General features: G+C 42.1%; 1 protein-coding gene across 2 annotated transcripts in view; it reads left to right on the forward strand.

Moving 5' to 3' along the window:
* The window catches only part of LOC106585320 (tetratricopeptide repeat protein 28), a 442,041-nt gene that overhangs the window by 595 nt on the left and 417,699 nt on the right, over positions 1-23,747 (forward strand). For both annotated transcript variants that reach the window (XM_045706963.1, XM_045706964.1), the window contains one exon: positions 2,386-2,685. In XM_045706963.1, coding sequence (XP_045562919.1) covers positions 2,386-2,685 — 300 coding nt within the window. The remainder of the gene's footprint in view (positions 1-2,385; positions 2,686-23,747) is intronic.

The raw sequence follows: 23,747 nt of genomic DNA on the forward strand, positions 1-23,747 counted from the left end.
TGACGCTATCAATGCTGCAAATCAGAATTCAAGACCTGTCCCACTTTACAATACAGTGGTATTTTAACTTTTTACAAAGTTATTACACGGATGATGCAGGGAAACATTGTTACAAACATTGTTACTAATTTAATGCATTTAAACCTAATTCTGTTTAATGCATTTCACTATCCCAGTATTGTAGTATGATGTAGGCCTATGCAGGGCTATTGTGAGTTAATTTGGAAATCTTTGAATTTAAGTACTGAAACTCTGTATATCTGTATATCTTTCAATGTTAATACAATGTAGAAACATAGTGTCAGTGAGCCATATGCATGTGGGAGCCTTGATCCTACGTGCAACATTTATCAGCTATGGAATTATCATAATCTCTTAAAATGAAATGTTATTCTTATACTAATGGCAAAAAATGCATAAACCCTTCAGTTTTCATGCCCTGTAACTTGTTGCAGATCAAGTGATTGCTGGCATGTGGCATGTTTTTATTTTGGTCAGAAGGCATAAACCACCACTCTGGTGTTACTTGCCATGATATTTGAATATATGTCTCTCACTGATTCCTGTTGTGCGTGCGTGTGTGTGTGTGTGTGTGTGTGTGTTTTTCTCTCATTCTGTTCTGCAGTCCTTGTGAATTACATGTTAGGGAGTTTTCCCCATCTGCTCTATAGGGACCCCTAGGAGTTTAGGCTCTTCATTATCTCAGCTCTCTCTCCCTCAATCGCCACCCTTCCTGCCCAGTGTAGTGACCACACAGATACCTCAGCATGTGACAGGCCAGAGATCAGAACGTACCCTACGCTCTTAGAAAAAAGAGTTCTATGGTTGTCCCCATAAGATAACCATTTTGAAGAACCCTTTTTGGTTCCAGGTATTACCCTTTTGGTTTTATGTAGACCCCTTTTGGGTTTCATTTACAGCCCTTTCTACAGAGGGTTCTACATGGAACCCAAAATAGTTCTGCCTTGAACCAAAAAGGGTTCTCCTATGGGGACAACCAAAGCCTTTTTTCTAAGAGTGTAGTCTAGATCACAGAGGGGACCTTCACTCACACATCCATCAGCCAAAGTGGTTGATATGAATAGAATGACAGCAGACGTTATTTGTCATCAGTATTATTTTTGATGGCACTAGATTTGAAAGCAAACCTGCCAATCCGCCTCCTCCGATGATGACTAAGTGTTTAAATCTGACTCCACAGCTTCTAGTTGTCCACCCCCCCGTCCCCCCACTTAGACACCCAGACAAACGCTTTCATGTACAAGCTCACAACACAAATGCATTGACAAACACATGCACCCAAAAAGCAAAAAAACAGCCCCCCCAAACCACACCAGGACCCAGTCTGTTATTTACCAATGGTTGATGTGCATTCTTAGATCATAACCAGCTCTTATCTTAAACCATTTCCTTACCAGTGGGTGCCTGCACCAGCTATGCACACTCCCAATTAGCCTAGATTTACCCCAATCCCATTATTTATGCTACTACAACATGCTTTCTCTCCAGTTGTAACACTCAAAGGCGGCATGCAAAACAAACAACACATAGCGAAGGAGGACATTTAACAGCAGACAGTATTTAGTGTAGGGTTTGTTCAGATCAGAGTTCTCTTGCATTTTTACTGCCCTAAGTGATGCTGTAATTGCAGTAATTAACTTTTCAGAGGGAAAGGATGTAAAGTAAGGAATAGCAAAACCACACTTTCCACAATAGTGTGATGTTGACTGTAGTTCACTCATAGCCAATGTCTATCCTTCCTCCTGTGTTACCCTTTCACTCGCTCAACCTCTGGAAGTAATTACCAGGCCGGAGGCCGGCGCTATCCCAGAATTCAGCTGGAGAAGGTGTGGTATGACTGAAGTATTGTGGAAGTTGCTCCATCAGATGGACAACCCAGAGGGTTTTGTCATAGAATAATGCTTAACAAAACATCTCTGGTCATTTCCGTACTAGTCATTTTCTAATAAGACTTGGATCTCATCTGCTACCTAAACGGAGCTGTATTTTGGGGATCTGCAATGGTAATGGAGTAATTCTAAATCTTTAGTTGGTTTATAGTGAACTACTGCCTGAAGATATTGACTTTGTTTATTTAATGCTGAGTCAGGGGTTTCTGCTGGTCTGCAAACATGGCTTTGAAATGGGCTGAATCAATGATAGGACAAGTTCTGTCTTAGTGTTTATATTATACCCAAATCCTCTGTAAAAGCAGTAAACTATTTAATTTCTGCTCTCATCTCCCTCTTTTAATGTTGTTTAATGATTTCACTTTGCAATGCTTTTGACCTGTCTCACTCTAAAAGGTTATAATTTTCTACTGATACAACATTTTCAACCTTCCTCATTATGGAACTTCTCCACCTCTTTGCCCTCTATCTCCAGTTTTCAATCTTCGGCTCCCGGACTGTTGGCAGAGCTGCACAGCGTGAAGCTGAAGAGGAAGGGGGCCGATGTGGCCTCAACAAGGCAGAGTTCATGGAGAGAGTTCAGCAGAGCAACGAGGCCTGCCAACGTGGTGACTTCCAGGCTGCCGTGAGTCTCTATGGCGACGCCCTGCGAGCCGACCCACAGAACTGCATCCTCTACAGCAACCGCTCTGCAGCCCTTCTCAAATTGGGACGCTACCAGGCTTCCCTGGACGACGCTGTCAAGGCCTGTCTACTCAACCCCAAGTGGCCCAAGGTGAGTCCCTCTGAACCACCATCTTAGCCTCATAAATAAGGATATGTGAAAATAGGATCGGTTAAAATAATTATAAACAGAATAGTGCATCGTTTTTCACAGGTACTGTTCATGGGATTAAGATCTGGCTCACATAACCTGATTGAACTGAAGATTTGTGGGAGATTTGTGCACAAGTCTGAGTTACAAGAATGGGTGTCCACTTGGTATTGGGATCTGTGTGCTATGGTGAATAATTAATTTGTTTCTCGTTTTGATTATGCGTTAGTGGAGTTGATAAATGTAAGGTTGAGGAAGGTAAGGTAGACTTGCTAGGTCTAATCTGTGGTCTTGTCTGAGGCGTGTGGTTTGACCTACCATAGATTTCACATTGCCCCCCCACAGAGGCTGAGTAGGTTAGGCCATTCCTCTCAGCACCCAACTAGAATCTTGGCTGAATGATTAGGCAGAAAAGCAGGATTTTGACTGTATGTGTGTGTACATGTGTGATTGATTTTAATGCTCATCTACACACAAGTCATCTGACTGAGGTCAAGGGAAGTATTTAATTGATATTCAGGTACGATAAATCAATGTTTACTTTGTGAAACAAATGAAATCAAATTTTATTCGGAGCATGTGACAAATACATTTGATTTGTTTCTTTTTGTTTCACAAAGTAAACCTTGATTTATCGTATTGATGTTATCAATCAATTCACCAACACCTAACCCTGGACTCCAAAACCATAGCCCAAAACTATTTTTAATAGGCCAGTACAATGAATGACCTCTTTGTGGTCTCTGATTGCAGGATGGTTAATACAGATCCAGCCTATCCTCATATTACCCACAGTGTTATACCTGATGCTTCGGTTAGCTTCTGCTTGCACTATGACAACACTGCAGCTTCTGTGTAGTCCCAAATCTTTGTCAACGAGCAGTATTTTGGGTCAGATGTGATTCAAGCAGGAGTTGAATTGTTATCCTGTCTCTGATCACCACTAGGGGACAGTCTTGTCACATATTCTTCAGAGCCATTATACAGGATATGACTGAGATTAGTTACAAAATACATTTATTCAATGTTATCTTTCATATTGGTAAGAAAAAATGTAAATGGGTGGAATGCCTCCCACTTAGCCTTACAACTCTGTGTTTGGTATAGGGATGTGACAGTCATGCAGTGATATAGTCGCTATGGATGATTGACTATCGATCAGTTTTTCATTCTATGATGATTGCATAAAGAATGATCAACGTTAATGTTCCTCTGGTCTGGCACAGACAAAGATAAGAAAAAAACTAAGATAGAGCTCAGCCTTAAAGATGCACTATGCAGAAATCGCCCTGTCATTTCCTGGTTGCTAAAATTCGAATAGTTCGCCCCATTTCAGTTTGTGACAAAACAAGCAAGTATAGTGTAGAGCAGTGGTTCCCAAACTTTTTATAGTTCCGTATCCATTAAAAAATTCAACCTCCAGCTGCGTACCCCCTTTAGCACCAGAGTCAGCGCATTCTCAAATGTTGTTTTTTGCCATCATTGTAAGCCTGCTACACACACACACTATACGATACATTTATTAAACATAAGAATGAGTGTGAATTTTTGTCACAACCTGGCTCATGGGAAGTGACAAAGAGCTCTTATAGGACCAGGGCACAAATAATAATAATAATCAATAACTTTGCTGTTTATTTAACCATCTTACATATAAAACTTTATTTGTTCATCGAAAATTAACCACAGGTTAATGAGAAGGGTGTGCTTGAAAGAATGCACATAACTCTGCAATGTTGAGTTGTATTGGAGAGAGTCTCACTCTTAAATAATTTTCCACACACAGTCTGTGCCTGTATTTAGTTTTCATGCTAGTGAGGGACAAGAATCCACTCTCACATAGGTACTGGTTGCAAAAGGCTGTCTCTTAACAGCGGGATACTCTGAGCGCAGCCCAATCCAGAAATATGTCAGTGGCTTCTGATTAAATACAATTTTCCCGGAACCGCTTGTTGCAATTTTGATGAGGCTCTCTTGTTCAGATATCGGTAAGTGGACTGGAGGCAGGGCATGAAAGGGATAACGAATCCAGTTGTTTGTGTTATCTGTTTTGGAAAAGTACCTGCGTAATTGTGCACCCAACTCACTCAGGTGCTTCGCTATATCACATTTGACATTGTCCGTAAGCTGGAGTTCATTTGCACACAAAAAAATCATACAATGATGGAAAGACCTGTGTGTTGTCCTTGTTAATGCAGACAGAGAAGAGCTCCAACTTCTTAATCATAGCTTCAATTTTGTCCCGCACGTTGAATATGGTTGCAGAGAGTCACTGTAATCCTAGATTCAGATCATTCAGGCGAGGGAAAAAAAATCACTAACCAGATATGCCAGTCGTGTGAGAAACTCGTCATCATGCAATCGGTCAGACAAGTGAAAATTATGGTCAGTAAAGAAAACATTAAGCTCGTCTCTCAATTTAAAAAAAAGTGTCAATACTTTGGCCCTTGATAACCAGCACACTTCTGTATGTTGTAAAAGCGTTACATGGTCGCTGCCCATATCATTACATAGTGCAGAAAATACACTAGAGTTCAGGGGCCTTGCTTTAACATAGTTAACCATGTTTCACTGTAGTGTCCAAAATGTCTTTCAAGCTGTCAGGCATTCCCTTGGCAGCAAGAGCCTCTCGGTGGATGCTGCAGTGTACCCAAGTGGCGTCGGGAGCAACTGCTTGCATGCGTGTTACCACTCCACTATGTCTCCCAGTCATGGCTTTTGCGTCATCAGTACAGATATCAAAACATCTTGACCACCAAACTCCATTTGATGTCACAAAGCTGTCCAGTACTTTAAAAATGTCCTCTCCTGGTTTCCAGAAGAGGATGTCTTCCTTAATTGACCCCATAAACGTAACAGACATATACCAGGAGCTGTGCCAGGCCCATCACGTTTGTTGACTCATCCAGCTGTAACGCATATAATTCACTGGCTTGTATGCGAAGCAGTAATTGTTTCAAAAATCTCCTGCCATGTCACTGATGCGTCGTGAAACAGTGTTGTTTGATGAGGGCATTGTCTGTATAGTTTTTTGGGCCTTTTCTCCTAGCATTGTCCCAGCCATATCCGTGGCAGCAGGAATAATTAAGTCCTCCACAATAGTATGGGGCTTGCCTGTCCTAGCCACTCTGTAGCTCACCATATAAGATGCTTCTAGCCCCTTCTTATTAATGGTATCTGTTGCTTTTATACATGTCTTACTATTCTCGCTCCAAAAACTCCCGTGTCTTATTTTTCAAATGGGCATGTTTTGTTTCTAAATGTCTGCGCAAGAGTGAAGGTTTCATCAAGTTGTGAGATAGTACTTTTGCACATATAACACACTGTGGCTGAGGAAAGGCACTACTCCCAATATAAATCAATGTAGTTTTCATCATATTTACGCCTCTTCGATGGTCCAACATCCCTGTCTGTTGTTCGGTGCTTTCCTGGGCAAGGTGGCAGTAGCTCTTCGGCAGCATCAGATTCACAACTGTCAGTGTCCATGCTAGCTGGGCTAACAACAAATGTAGAATTACTCATGCTAACATTGGATGTGCTCGTGGAAGCAGAACGACTTGTGTCGTTGACAGGTGCAGGTGTAGTACTGCTGGTAGTAGCAGTACTACCAGTAGAGTTGGTATGTGTCTCTATGGACGCGGGCATTACTTTTTTTAACCATTTATCCATTTTCGAGCAAACAGAATGAGCAGCAGCTACATTTGGCTACATACAAACTGTTAATGGAATTCCCGCGAGAGAGTAATGGTTAATGTGATTGGATGTTAATTATTTGACTAGGCTGCCTGTATTTGACATTGTGTTGTTATTTCGCTGAACACTAGATGGTTTAATTTTATTTTTGGCAGTGAAATGAGGCTACTCAGGCAAGAAAAAAAACTCACCCAAATGTATAGCCCCATTGGAGAATGTGAAGAATTAAAAACATATATATATATATATATATATCTTTTAAATGTGAATCACATTTTTATTTGGCGTACCCTGACGGCATTGCACGTACCTCTGGGGGTACGAGTACCCCAGTTTGGGAACACCTGGTGTGGAGAATCATTGTACCATCTAAACCACTGTGAAATATCTTTTCCATAACCAAAAAGATTGTATTTTCAGCTGTTTGAGGCAGGTGTACAAAACCAAAAGTAAGACGCAAAAACGAAAAGTAAAAAACGGGAAGCATAGAAATAACCCACATAGAACAGATCTACCGCTTCTTAGACTTGCATTTAATGAGAATGACAGATCTATTACTCACATTTTTATGTGAATTTGGTCAGGACACCCAAAAAGTTACATATTGCATATTTAAGTTCTTTAAGTCAGTTATATGAAATACTGGCTTGCCTGGATCTATTTGTTTCACATGTAGTAATAATCAATTATCACATGAATGGCCTCAAATTGTTGTTTGAGTGACATGATTATAGAACAGATAATTTTCCATATTATTCAAAAAAAAATATAACGTTATTTTGAATCATTTAGCAGATGCTCTTATCCAGAGTGACTTACAGTTGGTGCATTCATCTTAATGTCTGTGTTTACACAGGCAGCCTAATTCTGATGTAAACGCAGCCAATACAGTTGAGAATCAACCGCATATCAGGCTTTTCTCCCCCAAAGTCAGTGCTAGTAAGAAAAGGGGTTGTTGAATCAATGGGCCAATGAATCAATACGTCAGTATGTAATGTACCTTTTGTAAACTCTGTTACCAACCAGTCTAGATGACCTAAAAGCTTTGTGACTATTATAATGGCAGTCCTCCTCACACGCTTGTCGTTGGTGTTAGGGAGATGGAAGAGATCAATCAGTAAAGCTGGCCTGCGTGCTATACCACAGGCTGTGAGGTTTGGCAACAGCACCTCCACACTGACTCTTAACACAGGGGCTCCTCATTGGTGTGTCCTCAGTCCTCTGATGTACTCCCTCTTCACACATGACTGCGTGGCTTTGCATGACACCAACTCCATCAAGTTTGCTGACGACACCACGGTTATGGGCCTGATAACCAACAACGACGAGTCAACCTATTGGGAGGAGATAAGTGAACTGGCATTGTGGTGTCATGACAACAACCTCTCCCTACACGTCAGCAAAACAAAGGAGTTGATTGTTGACTTCAGGAAGCAGAGGTGTGAACATGCCCCAGTCCACATCAACGGAACTGCAGTAGAGTTTTTTTAAGTTCCTCTGTGTCCAAATCACAGAGGACTTGTCATGGACCAACAACACCACCACTCTTGTCAAGAGGGCGCAACAGAGTCTCTACTTCCGGGCTAGGGGGCAGTATTTGGAAATTTGGATGAATGAGGTGCCCAAAGTAAACTGCCTGTTACTCAGGCCCAGAAGCTATGATATGCAGATTTGGATAGAAAACACTCTAAAGTTTCCAAAACTGTTAAAATAATGTCTGTGAGTATAACAGAACTCATATGGCAGGCAAAAACCTGAGGAAAATCCAACCAGGAAGTGGGAGATTTTGAGGGTTGTAGTAAGTGATTGCCTTTCTAATATGCTGTGTCTGTGGGGTCAAATTGCACTTCCTAATGCTTCCAGCAGATGTCAACAGTCTTTAGAAATTGTTTCAGGCTTGTAATTTGACAGGGAATCGAATAAGAGCTCTCAAAACAACAGGCTTCCTGAAAGACATTAGTGCACTCTCGCACGGTCACGTGAAGCGCGCCATTCTTTCTTTTTCTTCAGTATTCAATACGCTATTGTCCGATTGGAATATTATTGAAGATTTATGACAAAAATATCCTAAATATTGATTATGGACATCGTTTGACATGTTTCTACGAACTGTAAGGGAACTTTTTTGACTTTTCGTCTAGCCTTTGCGCCCGCGCATTGTGTATTTCCATTAGTGAGCTAAACTGAAGTAAACATGTGAACAAAACTGAGGTATTTGGACATAAATATGGACTTTATCGAACAAAACGAACATTTCTTGTGGAACTGGGAGTCTTTCGACTGCATTCAGCCGAAGATGTCACAAAGCTGTCCAGCAAAGGTAAGTGAAGATTTATAACGCTGTTTCTGACTTTTGTTGACTCCACAACTTGGCGGGCAACTTTATAGCTTGCTTTGATGGCTGAGCGCTGTACTCAGAATATTGAACAATGTGCTTTCGCCGTAAAGCTGTTTTTGAAATCTGAGAAAGCGGTTGCATTAAGGAGAAGTTTATCTTTAATCCTATGTAAAACACTTGCATCTTTAATCAAAGTTTATGATGTGTATTTCTGTAAATTGATGCGCTCATTCACCGGAAGTTTTGGAGGCAAAACATTTTGAACATTACGCCCCAATGTAAAATGGGTTTTTTGGATATAAATATGTACTTTATTGAACAAAACATACATGTATTGTGTAACATTGAGTCCTGGGAGTGTCATCTGAAGAAGGTCGTCAAAGGTTAGTGATTAATTTTAGCTGTATTTCTGGTTTTTGTGATGCCTCTCTTTGCTTGGAAAATGGCTGTGTGGTTTTTCTTGTCTAGGCGCTGTCCTAACATAATCTAATGGTATGCTTTCGCCGTAAAGCCTTTTTGAAATCGGACACTGTGGTTGGATAAACGAGAAGTTTGTCTTTAAAATGGTGTATAATACTTGTATGTTTGAGAAATTTGAATTGAGATTTTTGTTGTTTTGAATTTGCTGCCCTGCTCTTTCACTGGCTGTTGGAGACTGGTTCCGCTAGTGGAACGGGGTTCCGCTAGCGCAGGGGTCGGCAACCCAAAATGTTGAAAGAGCCATATTGGACCGAAAAACAAATCTGTCTGGAGCCGCAAAAAATTAAAAGCCTTATATAAGCCTTATAATGAAGGCAACACATGCTGTAAGTGTCTATATTAGCTATATTAGCCTACTATCAAAATGATAAGTAGGCTACAAATACATAATGAGCATTCATGATTAAACGTTTATTTTACCTGCAGCGCATCCTGGAGAGAATGACGCACCACGTGACTACTCTGCTGTACGATGGTGCTTTAAGTTTAACTTCCATTATAATATTAATGTATTATGTTTCGTTGCATTGATGAAATTATAGAAATACAGAAATCAGATTTTTGATGTCATTTTTATTTTAGGATTCGAAAAAACAACAACAAAATGTGCAACGTGCATAATAGGCCTCCTGTAATTTCAGACCTCCCCATGGAAATAAAATGCTTTTCAATCCTCAATAATACCATACAATCCTCTTCTCTTTTTCCCCTTATCTGGGCAACAGACAGACTGCAATAAAACAGCAGCCTTTTGAAAAGGTAAAGTATATAACATTAAAATAATACAGTTTAAGTTCGATTTCTGTGCATTATCCTCTTCTCTTTAGTTTTCTGCAAATGTGCAAGGGTAAAATGCAGCAGCACCCTCTTCTCTTTTGACACGCACATTACAATGCAGCCATCCTCGGACCTGAGCAACAAAACACAATAATATCCCTATGTGTCATTCCAAATATATATACTGACAAAAATCAGAAATCACTTTATAAAAACAGCCACTTTGTTACTAAATATGTGCCTATGACAGGATTGTGTTCTTACCCGTTTAATGTGACTTCTGTTTTCGGACATCACTGGACAGCTTCTCAACATCGGGCATGTAAGATGTAACTTTAATCACGCAGGACTGCAAGCTCTCATCTGTGAGGCGGGTGCGGTATTTGGATTTTATGTAGTTCATGTTTGAGAATATCTGCTCGCACAGGTATGTTGATTCAAAGATGGATAATACTGCAAATGCATATTTCTTCATGTTCCTATAACTGTCAGGAAGAATGGAAATGTCTTTCCACGTTACTCTTTTTGTTATTTGACAACTTCTCATTACAAAGCAAACATGCAGGCAATCCTTCCGCATTGGCAATGAAAGCAAATGATTCGGTCCAAGAACTGTGGAATCCTCTGTTCTCCTCGGCTATCTTTCTCTTTTTCCCTTTGGGAACCATGGCCCATGACACACCCGCCGGTTTGTTTGCAACAGCCACCTGACTGGCACTACGCCGAGCTGAAAGAAACGTGTGTCGCAGGCTATGACGTAAATCTTCGTTGACAGAAATGTTGAAATTAAATATTTATTATACACATTTTTACAGCATTGGATAATAAATTATATTAAAACAAAAAATATATTCACACCATCTTTTTCCATTTTCATATTTTTGAAAAAGCTCCAGGGAGCCACTAGGGCGGCGCTAAAGAGCCGCGGGTTGCCGACCCCCGCGCTAGCGGAACGTCTTTCCGCAACAGGTTTTAAGCTCAAATTTGTATTTATTTTACCTTCATTTAACTAGGCATGTCAGTTAAGAACAAATTCTTATTTACAATGACGGCCTACCAAAAGGCAAAAGACCTGCTGCGTGGATGGGGGCTGGGATTAAAAATACATCACGTCAAGAGACACCACAACACTACATAAAGAGAGACCTAAGACAACAACAGCATGACAGCAACACATGACAACACAGCATCGTAGCAACACAACATGGCAGCAGCACAACATGGTAGCAGCACATAACATGGTACAAACATTATTGGGCACAGAAAACAGCACAAAGGGCAATAAGGTAGAGACAACAATAAATCACGCGAAGCAGCCACAGCTCTCAGTAAGCATGTCCGTGATTGAGTCTTTGAATGAAGAGATGGAGCTAAAACAGTCCCGTTTGAGTGTTTTTTGCAGCTCGTTCCAGTCGCTAGCTGCAGCGAACTGAAAAGAGGAGTGACCAAGGGATGTGTATGCTTTGGGGACCTTTAACAGAATGTGACTGGCAGAACGGGTGTTGTATGTGGAGGATGAGGGCTGCAGTAGGTATCTCAGATAGGGGGGAGTGAGGCCTAAGAGGGTTTTATAATTAAGCATCAACCGGTGGGTCTTGCGTCGGGTATACAGAGATGACCAGTTTACAGAGGAGTATAGAGTGCAGTGATGTGTCCTATAAGGAGAATTTATGACAAGTCTGATGGCCGACTGGTAAAGAACATCTAGCCGCTCGAGAGCACCTTTACCTGCCGATCTATTCATTTTGTCTCCGTAATCTAGCATGGGTAGGATGGCCATCTGAATCAGGGTTAGTTTGGCAGCTGGGGTGAAAGAGGAGGGATTACGATAGAGGAAACCAAGTCCAGATGTAACCTTTGTCTGCAGCTTTGAAATGTTCTGAGAGAAGGACAGTGTACTGTCTAGCCATACTCCAAAGTACTTGTATGAGGTGACTAGCTCAAGCTCTAAACCCTCAGAGGTAGTAATCACACCGGTGGGAAGAAGGGCATTATTCTTACCAAACCACATTACCTTTGTTTTTGAGGTGTTCAGAACAAGGTTAAGGGCAAAGAAAGCTTGTTGGACACTAAGAAAGCTATGTTGTAGAGCGTTTAAAACACAATCTGGGGAGGGGCCAGCTGAGTATAAGACTGTATTATCTGCATATACATGGATGAGAGAGCTTCCTTCTGCCTGAGCTATGTTGTTGATGTAAGTTGAGAAGAGCATGGGGCCTAGGATCGAGCCTTGGGGTACTCCCTTGGTGACAGGCAGTGGCTGAGACAGCAGATGTTCTGACTCTTTGAGAGAGGTAGTTAGCAAAGCAGACCAAAGAACCCTCAGAGACACCAATACTCCTTAGCCGGCCCACAACAATGGAATAGTCTACCGTATCAAAAGCTTTGACCAAGTCAATAAAAATAGCAGCACAACATTGCTTAGAATCAAGGGCAATGGTGACATTTCGGACCTTTTTAAGGTTGCATTGACACATCCATAACCTGAGCGTAAACCAGATTGCATTCCAGAGAGAATACTATAGACATCAAGAAAGCAAGTCAGTTGATTATTGAACAGTTTTTCCAACACTTTTGATTAACAGGGCAAAATACAAATTGGCCTATAACAGTTAGGATCAGCTTGATCTCCCCCTTTAAATAAAGGACGCACTGTGGCTTCCTTCCAAGCAATGGGAATCTCCCCAGAGAGGAGAGACCCGTTAAAAAGGTCAGAGATAGGCTTGGTAATGATAGGGGCAGCAACCTTAAAGAAGAAAGGGTCTAAACCATCTGACAGATGTTTTTTTGGGGTCAAGTTTAAGGAGCACATTTAGCACCTCGGAGTCAGTGACTGCCTGCAGGGAGAAACTTTGTAGCAGGGCAGGGGAAAAAGAGGGAGGAGTATCGAGGCTACTTGCATTAGAAAGGGTGGGAGGTGAAGAAATAGGCAAGGAGGCATGGCTGAGTCCAATCGGAATCCTGACTTAATGAAGTGGTGATTAAAGAGCTCAGCCATGTGCTCCTTTCCAGTAACAACCACATCATCAACATTAAGGGACATGGGCAGCTGTGAGGAGGAGGGTTTATTCTCCAGGTGGTAGAATAAATGTTTTCCAGAACATCTTGGGGTTAGACCCACAGAGAGAGAACTGCTCAAAAGTAACTAACTTTGGCTTTCTGGATAGCCTGAGTGCACTTATTTCTCATTTGCCTGAACGAGAGCCAGTCAGCCTGACTGTGTGTGCCGAGCCTTTCGCCAAATGGAATTCTTGAGGTATGGTAACTCTGCCAGATCACGGTCAAACCAGGTGCTGAACCAGTTTTTAATTCTTATTTTCTTTATGGGGGCGTATTTGTTAACAATACCACTGAAAATATCAAAACATAAGGTACAAGCGTCTTCAACAGAGGGGATCAAGCTGATTTTTATACCAATTTACAGAGACCAGGTCATGAAGGAAAGCTTGCTCATTAAAGTTCTTTTAGCAAGCGTCTATGACAAATCGGGACAGTTCGTTTCACTGAGCAGCCATTACGAACACAGGTTGTAAAACAGTGATCACTACGATTATTACAGAAAACACCAGACTGATACCCATCAGGATTATTTGTGAGAATAAGGAGAGTAGCCTTTCCTGAGTGTTTGGAGTCATACATTGTGGGATTGGTAATAATCAGAAAAATATTTAGGGAATCCAGTTGCTTTAGGACTTGGTCAGGTGGTTTAAGCATGTCCCAGTTTAGGTCACCTAGCAGGGCAAATTCAGACTTACTGTAAAGGGCCAGGAGAGAGCTTAGGGCAGGTAGGCCACAGGCCGGTGCTGATGGTGGATGATAACACCCAGCAACAGTCAACAAAGAGCTATTTGAAAGTTTAATGCTTAAACCCAGCAAATCAAATTGTTTGTGGACAGATTTGGTGGAGACAACCAATCACTGAAGGTGTTCCTTGGTAAAGATTGCCACTCCACCAAGTTTAGCATCAGTGTTCAAAACACTCTTTCTTAACCACGTCTCAGTAATCACCAACACATCTGGATTGGAGCTGTGAACCCACACTTTCAATTGATCAATTTAGGTTATAAGCTTCTAGTGTTAACGTGCAGAAAACCCAGGCATTTATGAGAGCAGAAATCAGTGAATGAAATATCAGAGCACAAGTCAGAATTGGGGCAAGCAACAGTAGATGGGCCAGGGTGTACATGCACATTTCCAGATATCATCAGCAGTAATACAATCAGGGCACGGCAGAGGACATGGAGAGCTCTGCAGTGTTGATTTGTAACATTTGAATGTGCATTAGATGGCCAGCCACACAGATTCAGAGAAGAGAAGGGGTTTTGGGAAGGAAGGCTAAGGAACATTGGGCTTTATTGGACCTGGGAAGCTATTCTCACATAAATACATATGCCACTAACGATCGCTCATTCGGAAAAGCAATGCACTGTATTTATGTGAAGCTGGTGATGTGAGGCTCTGGTTTGCCCTGTCCTTTGTGGAATATTCCGGGTCGTCGTGTGGTCACGTGGTCTGAGAGGTTCATCTGACTCTGGAGATTCGTCCACGTCGGTCAGTGTTCTCGTACTAAATTTGCGCATATGTTCAGCTGCAGTCTGATATATGCTAGTTTAGTATGCACTTCTTCTTTAGGTGATCAATAGTTCAGAGTTCATACCAGGACAAGTCCTCCCGTTATTTGGAACTTAGGTGACTTTAGGTCACTGGGGCTTTTATAGAAATGTAGAAAAGGGGTTGGTTCATAATTTCCAACCAATGCCTATTCACTTGGGCGTGGCTACTGACTTAGTTAAACTTTTCAGGGAAGACAATTTTGTCATTTTAAAAGTTAACATCATATTACATAATTTCGGGAAATTTTTCATAATTACTCATTCATTTTATACAAGAATTAGATGCAAACCTCATAACTGAGGCACCTGTATAAACAGAGTTAGGGTAATGTGGCAGTATTGTCTTTCATGAGGTCACAAACATGAAACAAAACAGACCAGGTCGTAGCTGGCTTCTCCACCGACCGTTTACACATTCTCCAAAATATGAATATTGTTACATTCTCAAATTCTGGGATGTAGTAGAATTGGGCCAGAGAATTCCTTTGTCTTAGTGTGAAACTCTCTCTCGCCATACTGCATGGCCAGGGAGAGTCTCTTTACGGAATTTATGACGTGGGGGTTAAGTTGTAAAACTGCCCTCCCCTCCTAAGGAGAGGGGGTTTGGTTGTTCACATCTCTGCTAGCCAATTCACTGAAAGGGCTAGCGTCATGACACTGCACTGTATGATTATTTATTACTTACATGATTCTTACCTGAATACCTACCTTAGTGTTTAATTCCATGCTGAAATGTGTCTTATTTTTTTAACTCCCTTTTTTTGTGATATCCAATTGGTAGTTACAGTCTTGTCCTATCGCTGCCCCCCCCCTTTACGGACTCGAGAGAGGCAAAGGTCAAGAGCCATGTGTCCGCCGAAACACAACTCTGCCAAGGCGTGCTGCTTCTTGACAATTAACCCGGAAGCCAGCCACACCAATGTGTCGAAGGAAACACTGTCCAGCTGGCGACCGTATTCAGCATGCAGGCCAAACCCTCCCCTAACCCGGACAACGCTGGGCCAATTGTGCACCGCCTCATGGGTCACCCGGTCACGGTCAGCTATGACGCAGCTTGGGATCGATCGCGGGTCTGCAGTAATGCCTCAAGCACTGCGATGCAGTGCCTTAGGCCGCTGCGCCACTCGGGAGGCCCCTGAAATGTGTCTTGATTATTTTCATACTTGAAACATGATTGAAAGTTGTCTGTCAAACCCCGTATCTCCACCCATGGCTTTGAAATTAAGTGCATTTCTTTGCTTGACTGTGAGGAGATTTTTGTTAGTGGGTTTTTAGCCATGCTGAAATGTCTTGATGATTGAACTGTTTTTAATTATTTCTTACTTACATGATTCTTACCAGAATACCTACCTTGATGTTTAATTCCATGCTGAAATATTTCTGATTTGCATGCTGGTAACATAATCAGTGGCGATTTTAGCATGTAAATCTTGGTGGGGCAAACTCCCTAATTTTTTATATGCATGCCACCAAAGACACTACATAACTAAACAATATATTAATTTCACTATAACGGCAACAAGCGGTACCCACAAACTGTTAGGGGCTACATAAAGCTGTCCCTATAGCAGAGCTTTTTCCTTTCCAGCACAATGGAGTGAAACCTTACCACCGCTACACCTGGCTGTCAGTGGAGCCTTGTCTGGCAGCGAAACAATTAATTCAGCCTCGTTTACGGCTTTTAAAAAAAAACATAGCTGACTTGCTTAAACAAATGTGGTTTCTACTGACAAATGAGATGTACAAAACTATGGCATGAGGGAACGATGAGCGGATAAGAGGCATTCTGTAATTTAGATTAAGACATTAATGATCAAGCTACAGTAATACGGTTTAAGTCAGTATAACTTTGTGTTCAGCACTTTTGAAATGTACAGCGACAGAATGCTGAACATGGGCTGCTCTTACAGTATTTTCCCTGTACACCAAGTCAGAGCCATAGGATAAAAAGGGGACATATAAGCAAATAATGAAACCTCTTAAAATGTTAGATGATAACATTTCTGTGCAGCACCACCGAGTCAGAACAGTAACGTTAGGCGAAATTAAGAGGTGAAAATAGACCAAATTATTAGGGTGAGGCACATGGGCTACTAACAGCTTACTACATAACATACACTTAGTGTTACTTTCTTAGCTACAGTATACATATCTCTCTTGCATATTGCATCATTTATGCAGCAGCATACAAGAGATTTTTGGACTCACCTTGCTCACTTAAATAGGAGGTGGCGCGGTGGTCCTTTTGTGGGACAATTTTGTCATCAAAGTTTCTCATTCACTGGATTTATGATGGGAACTAAAAAAAAAAAAAACAACACGCACAGCCACTCCAATGAATAGCAGGCTACTGGTTGCTTTGCGATGCTTGCAGTTAGCCACTGATTCCTTAAACGACTCATTGTTGAATTTGCGATTTCCAACTTGTTGTGTAATCTTTCTGTCTAATGGCCGATGAGCACCGATAAGTTTTATCTATAATTTTTCTTCATTATTTCTCTTCAAATGACAAGGATTAAAAAGGATTTGCCAGTAGATTGTTGACTTGATTCATGATGACTGCTAGCTAAGGCATTGAAAGTAAGATGTTGACATGATCAGTCCAATCAAAGCTACTGTACGTATAACGTGATTTGACGTCATTTTATCTATGGTCAATGACCATGAGCCTTCTCGGAAGGGCACTTGTAATATAACTCTATGGCAGGATCCAAAGGGCTGAAATTTTGGATGTCTACCCTTACTAAGGACTTAAACTTGGCGATGATGTAGTGTCCCCATGGGTGACAGAACACTGAGCCAATCACGGCGCAATGCTCCTGTTTTTTGCTGGCTCGCCCCACCACCACAGAAAGCACTGAGCTAGGCTGAAACACCTGCATTTTGGATCTGCCCTACTCAAGAAAACAAAAGACACCATGTGTGTATGCGGCTTTATTAACTCAATGATATATATTTTGTTTCATTGTTTGCAAACTGATATGTGACACCTATTAATGCCAAAATAACATGCAAAACAGGCAAGCCCCACCTACCCTGAATGACGGGTCACCACTGAACATAATTTCGATATTGATTGTTGTTTTACTGTTGTAACACTTACCTGATTCTCTTTGATGCACTACATGGCCAAAAAGCATGTAGACACCAGTTCAAATTAGTGGATTTGGCTATTTCAGCCACACCCGTTGCTGACAGGTGTATAAAATCGAGTACACAGCCATGCAATTTCCATAGACAAACATTGTCAATAGAATGGCCCGTACTGAAGAGCTCAGTGACTTTCAACGTGGCACTGTTATAGGATGCCACATTTCCAACAAGTCAGTTCGTCAAATATCTGTCCTACTAGAGCTTCCCCGGTCAACTGTAAGTGCTGTTATTGTGAAGTGGAAACGTCTAGGAGCAACAACAGCTCAGCCGTGAAGTTGTAGACCACACAAGCTCACAGAACAGGACCGTTGAGTCCTGAAGCGCGTAGCTCGTAAAAATCGTCTGTCCTCGGTTGCAACACTCACTACCGAGTTCCAAACTGCCTCTGGAAGCAACCAACAGACATCTGGGTTTGGTGGATGCCAGGAGAACGCTACCTACCCCAATGCAGAGTGCCAACTGTAAAGTTTTTTGGGGAGGAATAATGGTCTGGGGCTGTTTTTCATTGTTCGGGCTAGGCCCCTTAGTTCCAGTGAAGGGAAATCTTAACGTTACAGCATACAATGACATTCTAGACGATCCTGTGCTTCCAACTTTGTGGCAACAGTTTGGGGAAGGCCCTTTCCTGTTTCAGCATGACAATGCCCCCTTGCACAAAGCGAGGTCCATACAGAAATGGTTTATCGAGATCGGTGTGGAAGAACTTGACTGACCTGCACAGAGCCCTGACCTCAACCCCATTGAACAACTTTTTGATGAGTAGGAACACCGACTGCAAGCCAGGCATAATCAACCAACTTAAGTGCCCAACCTCACTTATGCTCTTTTGGCTGAATGGTAGCAAGTCCCCCTGCAATGTTCCAACATCTAGTGGAAAGCCTTCCCAGAAGAGTGGAGCCCCCGAAGCAAACACAAACTGACCACCACCACCACAAACAGGTGGTCTGTGTTCGGTACGCTTCGCTTGAATTCCGCGTTCCGGTTTCCTTTTTTAGGACAATGTGAACACAAAGCTCCCCAGGTTTGCCTGTCATTATTCCCGCACCACACACTAGACTACTGAAACACAGTTTCCCCTGCCATAAACCTTCACGTTGGTGCGACAAAAGAGAGCATATGGTGCAGGTTCGAGGATTTTTTTGTTGCTGTTTTTGGATATTGATTAGCAAAGGATGCACAGAAATTCCAAAATGTGTGGAGCTTTTAGTTCAGATTATTTGTTTGCAATATGTGATCTATAGGCTAAGAGAGCTTCATAAGATGTTTATTGATTGTGGGGTTTGAATAGTGTGAGAAGACAATATATTTGGTGAGACTCACAACATAGTGTACAAAATTCTCGCTCTTAAAGGGACAGCAGCCTACCTTGGGCGTACAATTTTCAATTACAACATTATTTATTCTGCACTTATTCTATTGCTATTTATTCTGTTACCAATCTAATTGACATGTTATAAGTATTTTCTGATTACAATTATTATGTTGTCTCATATTTTAACTAAATGCAATCTACTAGCTTCCAAATTGTAAGCAGGTATATCTAGCTGTCCGATAACACGTTCTGATGGAATGGCTTGTCCTGCACTTTATAAAAACCCAGAGTGCATTGAGTGAATGTTAGAAAAATAACTTGGTTCCTTTCTAAACATAGCAATGTAAATGCAAAGAGGACTCGGTCCATGAAATAGGTGAAGTGAAATGGCAAAATAGTTGAGTCCTCATTCAAAGGCAAGGGCAGTGTGAATACAAAGAGAACTAAGTTATTTTGCAAAAAAAAGGCCAGCATCCCGGAGTCGCCTCTTCACTGTTGACGTTGAGACTGGTGTTTTGCGGGTACTATTTAATGAAGTTGCCAGTTGAGGACTTGTGAGGCATCCGTTTCTCAAACTAGACACTCTAATGTACTTGTCCTCTTGCTCAGTTGTGCACCGGGGCCTCCCACTCCTCTTTCTATTCTGGTTAGAGCCAGTTTCGCTGTTCTGTGAAGGGAGTAGTACACAGCGTTGTACCAGATCTTCAGTTTCTTGGCAATTTGCCGCATGGAATAGCCTTCATTTCTCAGAACAAGAATAGACTGACGAGTTTCAGAAGAAAATTATTTGTTTCTGGACATTTTGAGCCTGTAATCGAACCCACAAATGTTGATGCTCCAGATACTCAACTGGTCTAAAGAAGGCCAGTTTTATTGCTTTATTCAGGACAAGTTTTCAGCTGTGCTAACATAATTACAAAAGGGTTTTCTAATGATCAATTAGCCTTTTAAAATGATAAACTTCGATTAGCTAACACAACATGCCATTGGAACACAGGAGTGAGGGTTGCTGATAATGGGCCTCTGTACGCCTATGTAGATATTCCATTAAAAATCTGCCGTTTCCAGCTACAGTGGTAATTTACAACATTAACAATGTCTACACTCTATTTCTGATCAATTTGATGTTATTTTAAAGGTCATTTAAAAAAAATGTTCTTTCAAAAACAAGGACATTTCTAAGTGACCCATACTTTTGAACTGTAGTCTAGGTGTAGACGCATGATGTGTTAGGAATTCCATGAGTGTATTCTTGTTACAAAGTCAAAACATTTTATTCTGTAAATTTCATATTGATGTGCTTATAAAGACCATATGCCTACACTTACCTAGCAAATAACAATACGTTGTGTGTAGAGTACAACTTCAGCCGTCTAGTCAGGACTAGAATGGCAAATCTAACCACACACTGACATACACAGCTCTCTGGGTGAGGTTCTGTCTTCAAGTCTCCAGTGGGTGACGAAGTCCCTTCAATCTACAGTATGTCATGTATTACAGGTTATGTACAGGTGCAGTCAGGTGCCAGGAGGGCTGGAGTGCATGACACTCCATCCTGGATATGACAGAATTTGCCTCATGGGTCCATCAGGCAGAGTTCAATAACTACAGGCAGATGTTAGATGCAAGAGGATGGCACTCTTCTCATACCACTCTGTAGGCTACTGACCAATTTAAAGCTTCCTCCAGGAGGAAGCTTTGCATCGGTCAGTAGCCTACAGAGTAATATGAGAAGAGTGCAATTGCTGGACTTATGTAGATATTCTAAACAAAGTGTTTTGATAACTTTCAATTGTAACCTTTCCATGTAGAATAAACTATCCTTCACATAATATTGTAGAAGCAGTGTTCTGCTAATATTATACCTTCCAGTATGGTCTCCCTGACATGTTTTGAAGAATACACAGGGATATCAGAACAGGCATGCCGTTTTGGGTTAGCAGATGAAGCCCCCGAATGCTAGCTACTGTAACTACCTAACTTGCAAATCCAGGTTAGTTATCATATCTGTGTCCGAGTTTAAATGAGTTGGCAACCGTTTGCTAGCCAGTTCGAGTTGAAGCATTACTAAAAGCAAGCTGGCCACATCCTATGATAATCTAGCAAACTAGCTAGTATCCAAGTGCCTGCCCTGTATTTATTCTAAATGCCAATGCAATGGCTACAGTTAGCTGTTGTTAGCAAGGTAGCTAGCTAACCTGAGCCATGCACATCTTCCTCTGACATGCTACATCATATTACACATTAGCTAGCTTCAGTATCATTCCCCTTTCATCTGTGGTATCATAGCTAGCCTGGCTCGCTAGTATTATCAAGTAATGTATAACCAAAAGTAGCTACTAGCTAGCTAGTACCAGCTATCTACTTAGCTAACGTACTCACCAACATTACTGTAGTGGTTGACAGGGAGCAGAAGTGACCATGTCGGATGTAATCCGTTCCTGGCCATCTGGTAATATTGTTGAAATGCTTTGGAAGTTTTACACCAACTTTATGGAAGCCCATTTTCACTCCTATTTCCCAGAGCAAAATGTGCGTGTCACACCCTTATGCAGACTTAACAAAAAATGTCTACATGGCAGCTGGGGGTGGACCACAACATGTTGTCTCTGGGCAATTGACAAAAGTGGACATGTAAGAAATCCATACACAAACCTCCAGTAAATTGCGAATAATTTATTTATAAAACGTTGTTTTGGACGAGACTGACTTTAGGACCCAAATTATCCTATTTACACTTTGTAGTCAATTTTGACACTAAAATTAATGTTTCTGACTCATGTTGATGCCTCGTAGGCCTTTTAGCTAGAGTGACTTACAGGACCAGTTAGGTTTAAGTGCCTTGCTCAAGGGCAGATCAAGAGATTTTTCACCTAGTCGGCTTGGCAATTCGAACCTTTCGGTTACTGGCCCCAACTCACCGCTAGGCTACCTGGCTCCCCAGAGAAGTTCGCTCTAAGGATTAGTTGACCTTTAAGATGAAATATAATGTGTGTGCGTGCCTATGAAAAGTAGAAACCGCACAGCTGTAGATGCGAGTTAGCACTTTGTGACCCTTTGCTCATGCACTGCTGTTGTCAGAGCACTGTCGGACTGTCTACAGCTGGCATGCTGCCCACAACCACAATCCCCCTCCATCTGGCCCTTCACAGACAACACTGATGCTTCAGTGACACATTAAACAAACAGCAGCCCTCTGCTGCATCCCTCCTCCACTCCCTGTCTCAGGCTGTCTGCTCTACCGAGGACTGAGGCCAAGTGGCAGTGCTCTGTGTCAAGGAATCCATCTCCATCTTCTGCATCTTTTATCATTATGTGTTATGATCTGACCATCAAGAGTCTTCAATTTCCTACAACCTAAAGGGCTTGAATTGAACAATGACAGCACATCTTGACAATTGGAAGGATTGGATTGGTGCTTGTGCTGAAGTTGAGGCTTAAAGTGTTGGCATACATAAACCCAGTCGTACTGTACATGTACGCGCACACACGTGTGTATTCAAACATACATTTATTTGTATCCCTGTGGAAGGTGTATAGAGCGAGCTGAGACAATGAGCCAGTGTTTGCATTGGTAAAGGTCAGTGTGTGGGGAGGCGAGGGGAGGACTGTGAGGGGTGCTTTAATTACAGCAGCACATCAGTAATTTTACAGTATGACGAGTAGCCATTGGCCATTTGATTAATTGTTCAGCTGTCTTATGGCTTGTGGGTAGAAGCTGTTAAGGAGCCTTTTGGTCCTAGACTTGGTGCTCCGGTACCGCTTGCTGTGCGGTAGCAGAGAAAACAGCATATTATTTGGGTGACTGGAGTCTTTGAAAATGTTTTGGGCTTAACTCTGACACAGCCTAGTACATAGGTCCTGGATGGCAGGAAGCTTGGCCCCAGTGATCTACTGGGGCGTACGCACTACCCTCTGTAGCGCTTTACAGTCAGATGCTGAGCAGTTGTCATACCAGGCGGTGATGCAACCAGTCTGGATGCTCTCGATGGTGCAGCTGTAGAAATTGTTGAGGATCTGGGGACCCATACCAAATCTTTTCAGTCTCCTGAGGGGGAGAAGTTGTTGTTGTTGTGCCCTCTGTGTTTGGACCATGATAGTTTGTTGGTGATGTGGACACCAAGGACCTTAACTCTCGACCCACTCCACTACAGCCCATCAATCTTAATGGGGGATTGTTCGGCCCGCCTTTTCCTGTAGTCCACGATCAGCTCCTTTGTCTTGTTCACATTGAGGGAGAGGTTGTTGTCCTGGCACCACACTGCCAGGTCTCTGAGCTCCGCCCTATAGGCTGTCTCATCATTGTCGGTAATCAGGCATACCAATGTTGTGTCGTCAGCAAACGTAATGATGGTGTTGGAGTTGTGTTTGGCTACGCAGTCGTGGGTGAACAGGGAGTACAGGAGGGGAGTAAGCACGCACCCCTGAGGGGCCCCAGTGTTAAGGATAAGCGTGGCAGACGTATTGTTGCCTACTCTTACCACCTGGGGGCGGCCCGTCAGGAAGTCCAGGATCCAGTTGCAGAGGGACGTGTTTAATCCCAGGGTCCTTAGCTTAATGATGAGCTTTGTGGGCACGATGGTGTTGAACGTTGAGCTGTAGTCAATGAACAGCATTCTTGCATAGGTGTTTCTTTTGTTCGGTTGGGAAAGGGCAG

Source organism: Salmo salar, chromosome ssa24 (genome assembly GCF_905237065.1).
Source record: "Salmo salar chromosome ssa24, Ssal_v3.1, whole genome shotgun sequence".
NCBI classification, from domain to species: domain Eukaryota; kingdom Metazoa; phylum Chordata; class Actinopteri; order Salmoniformes; family Salmonidae; genus Salmo; species Salmo salar.